At 41.1% G+C, this 13,215-nt stretch overlaps 1 protein-coding gene across 3 annotated transcripts in view; it reads left to right on the top strand.

Moving 5' to 3' along the window:
• The window catches only part of LOC121556164 (feline leukemia virus subgroup C receptor-related protein 2-like), a 74,439-nt gene that overhangs the window by 2,655 nt on the left and 58,569 nt on the right, over nucleotides 1–13,215 (top strand). For all 3 annotated transcript variants that reach the window (XR_006658178.1, XM_045213000.1, XM_045212999.1), the window contains exon 2: nucleotides 9,490–9,631. Coding sequence is in view for 2 of the 3 variants with exons in the window: in XM_045213000.1 (XP_045068935.1) it covers nucleotides 9,490–9,631 (142 nt within the window). In the remaining variant the exon portion in view is untranslated. The remainder of the gene's footprint in view (nucleotides 1–9,489; nucleotides 9,632–13,215) is intronic.

Here is a 13,215-nt window from a genome sequence, read left to right as displayed (position 1 = left end):
CTCTCATCCTTCGCCCTCAAAGGTGAAAGGTCAATCATCACCTATTAATTTGTCACACTGACGAGACCGGGAGAACAGTGTACAGAGTCATCTAGCCACAAGTCAAAAGCCACCATGAAAAATCTCTTATTTTTCGGGCCTGAAAGGTGAACGTCACAGTTACAGATTCATCTGACCAACTGACCTGGCTTGAGAGATCAATGTATAGGGTCACCTGACCATAGCGTAATCACAGGACATAAAGCCCTCAGGGCACCATAACCATCTCCATGGAAAACGGTCAAACTTTCCATTTACTCCCTCGAGACCCATGACCATTTGCCAAGTAAGGTTCCCATGTTGTTGAGGTTTTTAAGTTTGGACGTCATGCTTCCTTCGTCATTCTGTGCTGCGTTTGAGATCCGTAGGTGCTGACTAGGGGGTTTCTCATAGCTCTTTATAACTCACGTGCGGGTGCACTCACAGTGGCACTGGAGTGAGAATCACCAGCTGTGTGAGGAAGATAATACGTTTCTCAGAGGACCTGTCAAAAACAAACAAACATAGGCCTTAGAGACAATGCATAGGCCTAACCTCTGACGTTCTTGTGACAGGGAAGTTGACATTTCAGCGTAACACTTTCAAAGGATATGCATATGATGAATCTACAGTAGGCCTATTTACATGTTTAATAAAAAAACGTATAACCTGACATTATTGCAATGTTACATGGTCGGGAAGTTGACGTTTCATATTTCAGCCTATATATAGGCCCCATATACAATCTATAGGCTAATTGACATCATTTGAGTCAATTGAATGTGAACCTGTTGATGTATTTCAAGGCCTACCTTCAAACTCAGTGCCTCTTTGCTTGACATCATGGGAAAATCAAAAGAAATCAGCCAAGACCTCAGAAAAAAAAATGTAGACCTCCACAAGTGTGGTTCTCCTTGGGAGAATTTCCAAACGCCTGAAGGTACCACGTTCATCTGTACAAACAATAGTACTCAAGTATAAACACCATGGGACCACGCAGCCGTCATACCGCTCAGGAAGGAGACGCGTTCTGTCTCCTAGAGATGAACATACTTTGTTACGAAAAGTGCAAATCAATCCCAGAACAACAGCAAAGGACCTTGTGAAGATGCTGGAGGAAACAGGTACAAAAGTATCTATATCCACAGTAAAACAAGTTCTATATCGACATAACCTGAAAGGCCGCTCAGCAAGGAAGAAGCCACTGCTCCAAAACCCGCCATAAAAAAGCCAGACTACGGTTTACACCTGGGGACAAAGATCGTACTTTTTGGAGAAATGTGCTCTGGTCTGATGAAACAAAAATAGAACTGTTTGGCCATAATGACCATCGTTATGTTTGGAGGAAAAAGGGGGCTGCTTGCAAGCCGAAGAACACCATCCCAACCGTGAAGCACGGGGGTGGCAGCATCATGCTGTGGGGGTGCTTTGCTGCAGGAGGGACTGGTGAACTTCACAAAATAGAGGCATCATGAGGAAGGAAAATTATGTGGATATATTGAAGCAACATATCAAGACATCAGTCAGGAAGTTCATGAGGTAGTCACCTGGAATGCATTTCAATTAACAGGTGTGCCTTGTTAAGAGTTAATTTGTGGAATTTATTTCCTGAGCCAATCAGTTGTGTTGTGACAAGGTAGGGGGGGTATACTGAAGATAGCCCTATTTAGTAAAAGACCAAGTCCATATTATGGCAAGAACAGCTAAAATAAGCAAAGAGAAACGACAGTCCATCATTACTTTAAGACGTGAAGTTCAGTCAATACGGAACATTTAAATAAGTTTCTTCAAGTGCAGTCGCAAAAACCATCAAGCGCTATGATGAAACTGGCTCTCATGAGGACCGCCACAGGAAAGGAAGACCCAGAGTTACCTCTGCTGCAGAGGATAAGTTCATTAGAGTTAACGGCACCTCAGATTGCAGCCCCAATAAATGCTTCACAGAGTTCAAGTAACAGACACATCTCAACATCAACTGTTCAGAGGAGACTGCGTGAATCAGTCCTTCACGGTCAAATTGCTGCAAACCACAATTTCTACAATGTAGAAAATAGTAAAAATAAAGTAAAAACCTGGAATGAGTAGGTGTGTCAACTTTTGACTGGTACTGTGTGTATATATAATATATATATATATATGCTACACAATCTGAGTAACCCAGATGAGTCTACAGTACCAATTCACAGTCGTGTCTCTCGTCTAAGGAAGTGTTCAAATCGATGAAGGCTAAGTTATTCAGCTAATATGGAATTATGTTAGGCAAATGGGGTGAATCACTGGACAGGGACATCGGCTATGTCTAACTGAGTTGTTGCACATTAACAGAGTTGTCTTTAATTCATCACATGCTGATTTTGAAACAGACTCATTGAGATGGGAGTTATTTCACCTTTTGACCTCTAGCTGGGTTTCATGGACTCTTTGCGCCTTCACATCAGATGTTATCTTCACAAATATTGTATTGTTTTTCTGTCTTTTGTTATTCCTAGTTAGGTGAACTCTTTCAGTTTCAGGCCCGCAAATGAACTTTGACCCTGGTAATTAAAGAATGAGCCGACACAGGTCTCTCTTTTTCTTTCAAGTTATCTCGTTGTCACCGTGCACCTGCAACAGGTAACCTCAGATGTGCAAGTTCTTTCCCTATTTTTAAAATAAAGAAGTTTACACATCTATGAAGGCTAAGTTATTCAGCCGATATGGAAATGTGTTAGCCAAATGGGATGAATCACTGAGGCCAAACTGAGTAGTTTCATATTAACAGAGTTGTCTTAATTTACCCTAGGAGACTTTAATGGGTGACTAACTAGCAAAAAAATCTAAAAGGAGCACTCCGTTTCTGCATAGATCTGATAGGGGAGACCGGGGTTGGTTGTCACACGTTTGACTAATTAGTGTATTTCTCAGCACCAGTATGTCTTACAATACTATTTTCAACGTCAGGAGAAAGACCCAGGTCTTGGGTTGAAATGGGGACACTTTTATCCTCATATCTCGTTCCAACGTGGAGTTATAAGCCATCAAACACACTCTGTCCACTTGAGACAACCAGCTCCATCCCAGGGTTGGTTGTCACGCAGTATGGAGTTGGTTGTCTGTGTTTGCCATTTTGTTTTTCAGCAACAATTGAACCAATTTAAAAAGCTGTAGAAAAAGTAAAGCCTTTATTTATTGAAGAGTATTTCTATCTAACATAATAAAAACACAGTTGAAAATTTGCTTTGATATTGTAGTTCTCACTCAAATGTGTCATATCAATGCTTAATAAAACAAACAGTAACCATCTGATATATATATGGATGAAAATTAAACATTTTGATAAAGAGAAAGTATAGCTGTAAACAATTTTGGTTAACTAAAGTTTTTGTTGTTGAATACATTGATTGCTTTTTCAAACGTGTGTGTGTGTGTGTGTGTGTGTGTGTGTAGAGAATGTTGCTTACTCAGTCGTTGTCACATGACCCAGTTTTGGCCAGCAAGTCCGGACTGAACCAATCTTAGAGGTTTCACAAGTTTGGACCGCACAGCAGAGTACAGGAATGTAGAGTGGATTCAGTAAAGAAAAGTACAGTATATCATGTATTGGATCCTACTGTACTCCACTGAATGCAACTGTACTGTATTCTACTTTGCTCTACTGTACTCTGCTGAATTAAACTTTGCCTGGACTCTGCTGTATTAAACTGTACTGTACTCTGCTGTATTAAACTGTACTGGACTGTGCTGTATTAAACTGTACTGGACTGTGCTGTATTAAACTGTACTGGACTGTGCTGTATTAAACTGTACTGGACTGTGCTGTATTAAACTGTACTGGGCTGTGCTGTATTAAACTGTACTGGACTGTGCTGTATTAAACTGTACTGGACCGAACTGTATTAAACTGTACTGGACTGTGCTGTATTAAACTGTACTGGACTGTGCTGTATTTAAACTGTACTGGACTGTGCTGTATTTAAACTGTACTGGACTGTGCTGTATTAAACTGTACTGGACTGTGCTGTATTAAACTGTACTGGACTGTGCTGTATTAAACTGTACTGGACTGTGCTGTATTAAACTGTACTGGACTGTGCTGTATTAAACTGTACTGGACTGTGCTGTATTAAACTGTACTGGACCGTGCTGTATTAAACTGTACTGGACTGTGCTGTCCAAAAAAGTATTCTAGGCATCTTTTCAACTTACTTTAGCTTACTGGGTACATTGTTACAATGGGGATGATTGTCAGATTGTGACAACCATCCCCAACCACCCCCTCCAATGCTAATGCTAGTTAGCATTAGTTGGTAATATGCTAGTTACCACATGGCTTAACCTACAGTGCCCTCTACTAATATTGGCACCCTTGGTAAAGATGAGAAAAACGTCTTTATTTTTCATCCTCTTGGTCTTTCATTCAAAATATTCACCAAAATATAACCATTATTATTAAAGTAAAATAAATGAAAGAAAAATAAATTCTTATCATAAAACATTTTTTTTTCTTCTCAAATATACAGTAGGTGTGCCAGAATTATTGGCACCCCTTCATTCAATACTTTGTGCAACCTCCCTTTGCCAAGATAACAGCTCTGAGTCTTCTCCTATAATGCATAATGAGGTTGGAGAACACATGGCAAGGGATCTGAGACCATTCCTCCGTACAGAATCTCTCCAGATCCTTCAGATTCCGAGGTCCACGCTTGTGGACTCTCCTCTTCAGCTCATCCCATAGGTTTTTTTTATGGGGTTTAGGTCAGGGGACTGGGATTGCCATGGCAAAACCTTGATTCTCTGGTCAGTGAACCATTTTTGTGTTGATTTTGAGGTGTGCTTTGGATCATTGTCCTGCTGGAAGATCCAACCACGGCCCAGTTTAAGCTTCCTAGTGGAGGCAGTCAGGTTTCGATTTAATATCTGCTGGTACTTGATGGAGTCCATGATACCATGTATCCTAACGAGTTTTCCAGGGCCTTTGGAAGAAAAACAGCCCCACAACATCAAAGATCCACCACCGTACTTCACAGTGGGGATGAGATACTTTTCAGCATGTCTGTCGTTCTGTCTACGCCAAACCCACCTCTGGTGTTAGTTTCCAAAAAGCTATATTTTGGTCTCATCTGACCATAGAACCCGGCCCCATTGAAAGTTCCAGTAACGTTTGGCAAACTGTAGGAGCTTGAGTTTGTTGTTTGATGACAGCAAAGGCTTTTTTTATGGCAACCCTCCCAAACAACTTGTGGTTTTATAGTTGGCGTCTGATCGTAGTTTTGGAAACTTTCTGACCCCAAGCCCCAACTAACGTCTGCAATTCTCCAGATGTGATCCTTGGAGATTTTTTGGCCACTCGAACCATCCTCCTCACGGGGTCAATATAGACACACGTCCTCTTCCAGGCCGATTGTTAACATCTCCAGTTGCTTTAAACTTCTTCATGATTGCCCTGATAGTGGAAATGGGCATTTTCAACCATTGAGCTATTTTCTTATAGCCATTTCCTGATTTGTGTAGCTCAACAACCTTTTGTCGCACATCATTACTGTGTTCTCGGATCTTTCCCATAGCGATGGATGACTATGGGAACTTGGCCAGTGTGTCACCTCATATTTATACCCCAGTGAAACACGAAGTCATGGCTTACCACTTAAGTGTTACTAATCACTCAGGTGACCTTAAAAACGTAAAATATGAAGGGGAATATACTTCAGTTAGATTTTACTCATAAGAATTTCTAGGGGTGCCAATAATTGTGGTACATGTTTTGGAGAAAAATGTTATCATTTTTTTCACATTAACTTTTTTCAATCATTTTACTTCAATTAAAGGTTAGATTTTTGTGAATATTTTGAATGAAAGACCAAGAGGATAAACAATAAAGACGTTTTTTTCACAGCCCATTTTTCTCGTTTTGACCAAGGGTGCCAATATTAGTGGAGGGCACTGTAGAAACTTAAATAATCTTGAAATTAAGCTCTCCCTTTCCTCTCTTCAATAAAAGTAATTGTTTAGGGATACTCCCATCACACATCTACTTATTAAATAAATAGAAAGCATATGAATATTTACTTTTACCCATGAGAAATTCAAATATTCCTCTCACCTCAATGTTTTGTGATCCTGGCCTGAATTGATCACATTGATGACCTCCTTTACAGGACACACAATTTTTTATCTTGATTATTATTATTATTATTATTATTATTATTATTATTATTATTATCATTTTTCATTGGTAGCACTGGTGCTCCCAACTTAAAAAGTTAGGAGCGCCACATGAAGTTCAGGAGCACCAGAAAATAAGATTTGTTTTATTGATGGAGATAGTCTAAATGAATTCTAGCTACTTTTGAAGCACGTTGTGCCCTAAAAATCTAATATGTAATGCTGTAAATATGTTGACCAAAAATATGAACGCAACAATTTCGAAGATTTTACTGAGTTACAGTTCATGAAAGGAAATCAGTCAATTTAAATAAATAAATTAGGCCCTAATCTATGGATTTCACATGACTGGGCAGGGGTGCAGCCATGGGTGGGCCTGGGAGGGCATAGGCCCACCTACTTCCAGGCCCACCTACTGGGGAGTCAGGCCCACCCATTTGGTAGCCAGGCCCATCCACTGGGGAGCCAGGCCCAGCCAATCAGAATGAGTTTTTCAGACTGAAATACTCCTCAGTTTCATCAGCTGTCCGGGTGGCTGGTCTCAGTCGATCCCGCAGGTGAAGAAGCCGGATGTGGAGGTCCTGGGCTGGCGTGGTTACATGTGGTCTGCGGTTGTGAGGCCGGTTTGAGGTACTGCCAAATTCTCTGAAACGACATTGGCGGCAGCTTATGGTAGAGAAGTGAACAATAAGTTATCTGGCAACCGCTCTGCTTGACATTCCTGCAGTCAGCATGCAAATTGCACACTCCCTCAACTTGAGACATCTGTGGCAGTGTGTTGTGTGACAAAACTGCACATTTTAGAGTGGCCTTTTTATTGTCAGCTAAAATCAATTCAAATCGCATGCTTGGTAAACAACAGGTGTAGACGAACAGTGAGATGCTTCCTTACGGCCATTTCCCAACAACGCAGAAAGAAAGAACATGGAGAAGTAATAGATAAATAACACACAATAAAAGTAATAACTGGGTTCCAAATCAAAGTATGCGAAACGGAGCACGGAGGGCACTTCTCGAATACGTACTCCGTTTGTACATATTTTGAAGCGTGCATTGATGAAAGCTTCAAATAAATATGATGCAACCACGTAAAAAAGTACGCAACATTTCTTGAAATCAATGGCGTCCATTATTTGAGCTGAAGCAAGAGAAAATACACTCCGACTTCGGAATGACATGTTGCCTGTTCACATCTCATATGTTGCCCTGACTACAATATTTCATCTTGATACGTTAATAAATACACGATGTGTTAATTTTGGCATGTTTACCTGCCTACGTACTGTAGATCACAAGCCCATAGTAAGTCAATAGGGCTAACTGGCTAGCTGCTAGTACTGTTAGCTAGCCAGATAGCAACAAAGAATAGTTAGCTAGCTACCCATTGACATCTATCTTGCATAATATTAGTTTTAGGTCATTTTTGCCTGTTAAACTATCCGGTTAGCTACATTATTACGATTCACATATAGCTAGCTGATAGTTATGAAGTAAAACGGTTGCTTTGTGTATATCTTGTTTCATATCTATTGCCATTGTTGTCCGGGCTGGAAGACGGTTCAGTGAGTGGGTAAGTCACTAGGGCTAACTAGCTAGCAGCTAGCTAGCCACAAAGAATTGGTAGATGGCCACAATTTATTTTACATCTACCTTGCATAATATTAGTTTTAGGTCATTTTTGCCTGTTTTAACTAGCTGGCTAGCTAGATTATTACGATTCACATCTAGCTGATAGTTGTGAAGTAAAACATTTTGCTTTGTGTATATCTAGTTTCATCTGTTGTTGCCGTTGACCTGGCTGGAAGAAGGTTCAGTGAATGGGGAGGTGAAGCCTGACGTAATACAGTAAGGGGGAGTGCGAGTGCTTCTCAAATGTATTGTTTTATGCATTCTCCCTCACTCTCGTCCTCCACAAGAACGTATTCAAGAGAACGTGGTCGGAGGATGCTCTCGGAGCATGAGAGGGTGGAGCACAGTAGTATGCATACTGAGAAACACCCAATGAGTAACGATAACTTGGCTATATACACGAGGTACCAGTACTGAGTCGATGTGCAGGGGTACGAGGTAATTGAGGTAGATACAGTATGTACATATACACTACCAGTCAAAGGTTTGGACACACCTACTCATTCCAGGGTTTTTCTTTATTTTTACAATTTTTTACATTGTAGAATAATAGTGAAGACGTCAAAACTATGAAAAAACACACATGGAATTATGTAGTAACCAAAAAAGTGTTAAACAAATCAAAATATATTTTATATTTGAGATTCTTCAAATAGCCACCCTTTGCCTTGATGACAGCTTTGCACACTCTTGGCATTCTCTCAACCAGCTTCATGAGGTAGTCACCTGGAATGCGTTTCAATTAACAGGTGTGCCTTCTTAAAAGTTAATTTGTGGAATTTAATTCCGTCTTAATGCGTTTGAGCCAATCAGTTGTGTTGTGACAAGGTAGGGGTGGTATACAGAAGATAGCCCTATTTGGTAAAAGACCATATTATGTCAAGAACAGCTCAAATAAGCAAAGAGAAACGACAGTCCATCATTACTTTAAGACATGAAGGTCAGTCAATAGTTTCTTAAAGTGCAGTCGCAAAAACCATCAAGCGCTATGATGAAACTGGCTCTCATGAGGACCGCCACAGGAATGTAAGACCGAGTTACCTCTACTGCAGAGGATACGTTCATTAGAGTTACCAGCCTCAGAAATTGCAGCCCAAAAAAATGCTTCACGGAGTTCAAGTAACAGACACATCTCAACATCAACTGTTCAGAGGGGAATGTGTGAATCAGGCCTTCATGGTCGAATTGCTGCAAGGAAACCACTACTGAAGGACACCAATAATAAGAAGAGACTTGCTTGGGCCAAGAAACACGAGCAATGGACATTAGACCGGTGGATATTTGTCCTTTGTTCTGGGGGGGGAACCAACTCCATATTAATCCCCATGATTTTGGAATGAGATGTTCGACTAGCAGGTATCCACATACTTTTGGTCACGTAGAGTATCTATGGTTACATCACTTTGTGGTTTTCAAAAACAAGACGTCACTTCTGGACCTTTTTGAAGGGATGGACCAACATGCACTATCACGTTTGAGCCAGGTTCAGGTTATAACTAGTGTAGTGCTACTTTAACTACAGTGAATGAAAGCCCTCTGTCTGCAACAGCCACCCCTATTGGCTGTCTCCAACATGCATCTCCATTATACAGAAGGGTGGTCGTTGTGTCTTTGTGTGTGTGTGTGTGTGTGTGTGTGTGTGTTTTTAAGTGTTATATTCAGCTGTTTTTTAAAGCTGTACTGTCTCGTGTTCTCTTCCAGCTGGGTATAGCCATCGGGTTCCTGCTACCTCCCATCCTGGTGCCTAACGTTGAGGACATGGATCTGCTGGCCTATAACATCAGTACAATGTTCTACATCACAGCAGGAGTTGCTACACTGCTCTTCATACTGGTCGTCATAGGTAACTATTATATACTACATAAAACACTATTTATCCTCTAGTTTATATACAGTGATAGACATGGATCTAGTTTATATATACAGTGATAGACATGGATCTGCTGCATGGATCTAGTTTATATACAGTGATAGACATGGATCTAGTTTATATACAGTGATAGACATGGATCTAGTTTATATACAGTGATAGACATGGATCTGCTGCATGGATCTAGTTTATATACAGTGATAGACATGGATCTAGTTTATATATAGTGATAGACATGGATCTAGTTTATATATAGTGATAGACATGGATCTAGTTTATATACAGTGATAGACATGGATCTAGTTTATATACAGTGATAGACATGGATCTAGTTTATATACAGTGATAGACATGGATCTAGTTTATATATAGTGATAGACATGGATCTAGTTTATATATAGTGATAGACATGGATCTAGTTTATATACAGTGATAGACATGGATCTAGTTTATATACAGTGATAGACATGGATCTGCTGCATGGATCTACACTCAGTTCCTGTTGGCCCTATTCCAATGATGCACTGCAGATTATCAACAGACCTCTCCCTGAATTAAGGGCAAGATCAGAACCTTAATCTGAACATGTAGACACTGATCTGGTTCTGGAGATGATGAATATGAAAAGCGACTTGTGTTCCCAGTGCAGCTACTTGAACTAACAGAGACCTGGTAACCTGGTGCAGCACAGTGATACTACTTAACCACTGTAACTAGGCCTGGGAATTGCCAGGGACCTCGCAAATACGATATTATTGCGACTCTCACGATTCTATATGTGTTGAGATTCGCTACTGCTATTTTATTGCGATTTGATGTTCCAAACATACTGCTTACTACATGTCTGCTGCAGAGAGACGAGAGAGCATGAGAAAATTAGTTTTGATCAGTAATTGAAGTAAGTGCTGAAAACGTGTCTCATTATTTAAAAAGATACCAGAGTTTTGGCGCAGGTACAGCCGACTAGCGCTAGCTAACGCTACCTAGCAAAACATTTAATAAATCAAATATATTTTTTACCAATCGATACTTGGTGTCAAAGTATCTATATAATATCGTCCAAAATAATATTGCGAAATGTACAGTGCCTTGGGAAAGTATTCAGAAGTCTTGACTTTTTCCTAATTTTGTTAGGTTACAGCCTTATTCTAAAATTGATTAAATCGTTTTTTCCCCCTCAATCTACACACAATACTCCATAATGACAAAGCAAAAACTGGTTTTTAGAAAATTTTGCTAATTTATTAAAAATAAAAAACTGAAAATATTTAATTTACATAAGTATTCAGACCCTTTACTCAGTACTTTGTTGAAGCACCTTTTGGCAGCGATTACAGCATTGAGTCTTCTTGGGTATGACGCTACAAGCTTGGCCCACCTGTATTTGAGGAGTTCCTCCCATTCTTCTCTGCAGATCCTCTCAAGCTCTGTCAGGTTGGATGGGGAGCGTCGCTGCACAGCTATTTTCAGGTCTCTGCAGAGCTGTTTGATCGGGTTCAATTTCGGGCTCTGGCTGGGCCACTCAAGGACATTCAGAGACTTCTCCTGAAGCTACTCCTGCGTTGTCTTGGCTGTGTGCTTAGGGTCGTTGTCCTGTTGGAAGGTGAATCTTTGCCCCAGTCTGAGGTCCTAACCTGCTCCAGAGCGCTTTTCATCAAGGATCTCGCTGCACTTTGCTCCGTTCATCTTTGCCTCGATCCTGACTAGTCTCCCAGTCCCTGGCGCTGAAAAACATCCCCACAGTATGATGCTGCCACCACCATGCTTCACCGTAGGGATGGTGCCAGGTTTCCTCCAGACGTGATGCTTGGCATTCAGGCCAAAGAGTTCAATCTTGGTTTCATCAGACCAGAGAATCTTGTTTCTCATTGTCTTTAGGTGCCTTTTGGCAAACTCCAAGCGGGCTGTCATGTGCTTTTACTGAGGAGTGGCTTCCATCTGGCCACTCTACCATAAAGGCCTGATTGGGGGAGTGCTGCAGAGATGGTTGTCTTTCTGGAAAGTTCTCCCATCTCCACAGAGGAACTCTAGAGCTCTGTCAGAAGGACCATCGGGTTCTTGGTCACCTCCCTGACCGTGGCCTTTCTCCCCCGATTGCTCAGTTTGGCTGGGCGGCCAGCTCTAGGAAGAGTCTTGGTGGTTCCAAACTTCTTCCATTTAAGAATGATGGAGGCCACTATGTTCTTGGGGACCTTCAATGCTGCAGAATTTTTTTTTGGTACCCTTCCCCAGATCTGTGCCTCGACACAATCCTGTCTCGGAGCTCTACGGACAATTCCTTCAACCTCATGGCTTGGTTTTTGCTCTGACATGCACTGTCAACTGTGGGACCTTATATAGACAGGTGTGTGCCTTTCCAAATCATGTCCAATCACTTGAATTTACCACAGGTGGACTCCAATCAAGTTGTAGAAACATCTCAAGGATGATCAATGGAAACAGGATGCACCTGAGCTCAAGTTCGAGTCTCATAGCAAAGGGTCTGAATACTTATGTAAATAAGGTATTTATTTATTTATTTTATTTTAATCAAATTTGCAAAAATTTCAAAAAACCTGTTTATGCTTTGTTATTATGGGGTATTGTGTGTAGATTGCTGAGGATTTTTATTTATTTAATCCATTTTAGAATAAGGCTGTGATGTAACAAAATGTGGAAAAGTCAAGGGGTCTGAATACCTTCCGAATGCACTTTAACTGTCATTGAAAACATTTTATTTTGAGTTTTTTTCCCATCCCTAAACATAACCACTCTAAGCTACATACAGGTCGCACTATGAGCTATTCAGCCTACTCATTCTAATGTTTATTTTCAGATGACCTGATTTCACTCAATAGCTGGTACTGTCTTTGTCCCAAATTACACCTCCTATATAGTGCACTAAGTGCCTGTGGGCCCTGGTCAAAAGTAGTGCACTATATAAAGGATAGGGGTGCCGATTGGGATGCAGAAACTGTCTTGCTGGTGAAGTGCTACATAAAGGAACTGGAAAGGTGAAATGATAAAGGAGGTTATAGCCTACAGGTAGGCTTAGCGGAGATGCTGTATTGGGCTATAAGGCAGAGGGTTAACGCAGTCTGAGTAAGGCTCTTGTCTTCTTTTGCTCCATCTAGTGAATTCATATTAACTGGTCACTAGAGGCCATGTTTGTCTGGGCCATCTGGGGGCCTGAGTCATGCCCCGCAAAAAAAAGTGTGTGTGTGCCAGGTGGAGAATGTTGTGCAACAGCGGAGACGGTTGGTCTAGATGGGAATGTTGCCGGAATGTTGTGCAACAGCGGAGACGGTTGTCTAGATGGGAATGTTGCCAGAATGTTGTGCAACAGCGGAGACGGTTGTCTAGATGGGAATGTTGCCAGAATGTTGTGCAACAGCGGAGACGGTTGTCTAGATGGGAATGTTGTGCAACAGCGGAGACGGTTGTCTAGATGGGAATGTTGTGCAACAGCGGAGACGGTTGTCTAGATGGGAATGTTGCCAGAATGTTGTGCAACAGCGGAGACGGTTGTCTAGATGGGAATGTTGTGCAACAGCAGAGACAGTTGTCTAGATGGGAAT

The sequence above is a fragment of the Coregonus clupeaformis genome, unplaced genomic scaffold, assembly GCF_020615455.1.
Source record: "Coregonus clupeaformis isolate EN_2021a unplaced genomic scaffold, ASM2061545v1 scaf0069, whole genome shotgun sequence".
NCBI lineage: Eukaryota > Metazoa > Chordata > Actinopteri > Salmoniformes > Salmonidae > Coregonus > Coregonus clupeaformis.
The sequence above is the reverse complement of the archived record's forward strand: the minus strand, read 5'-3'. Positions and strand labels throughout refer to the sequence as shown.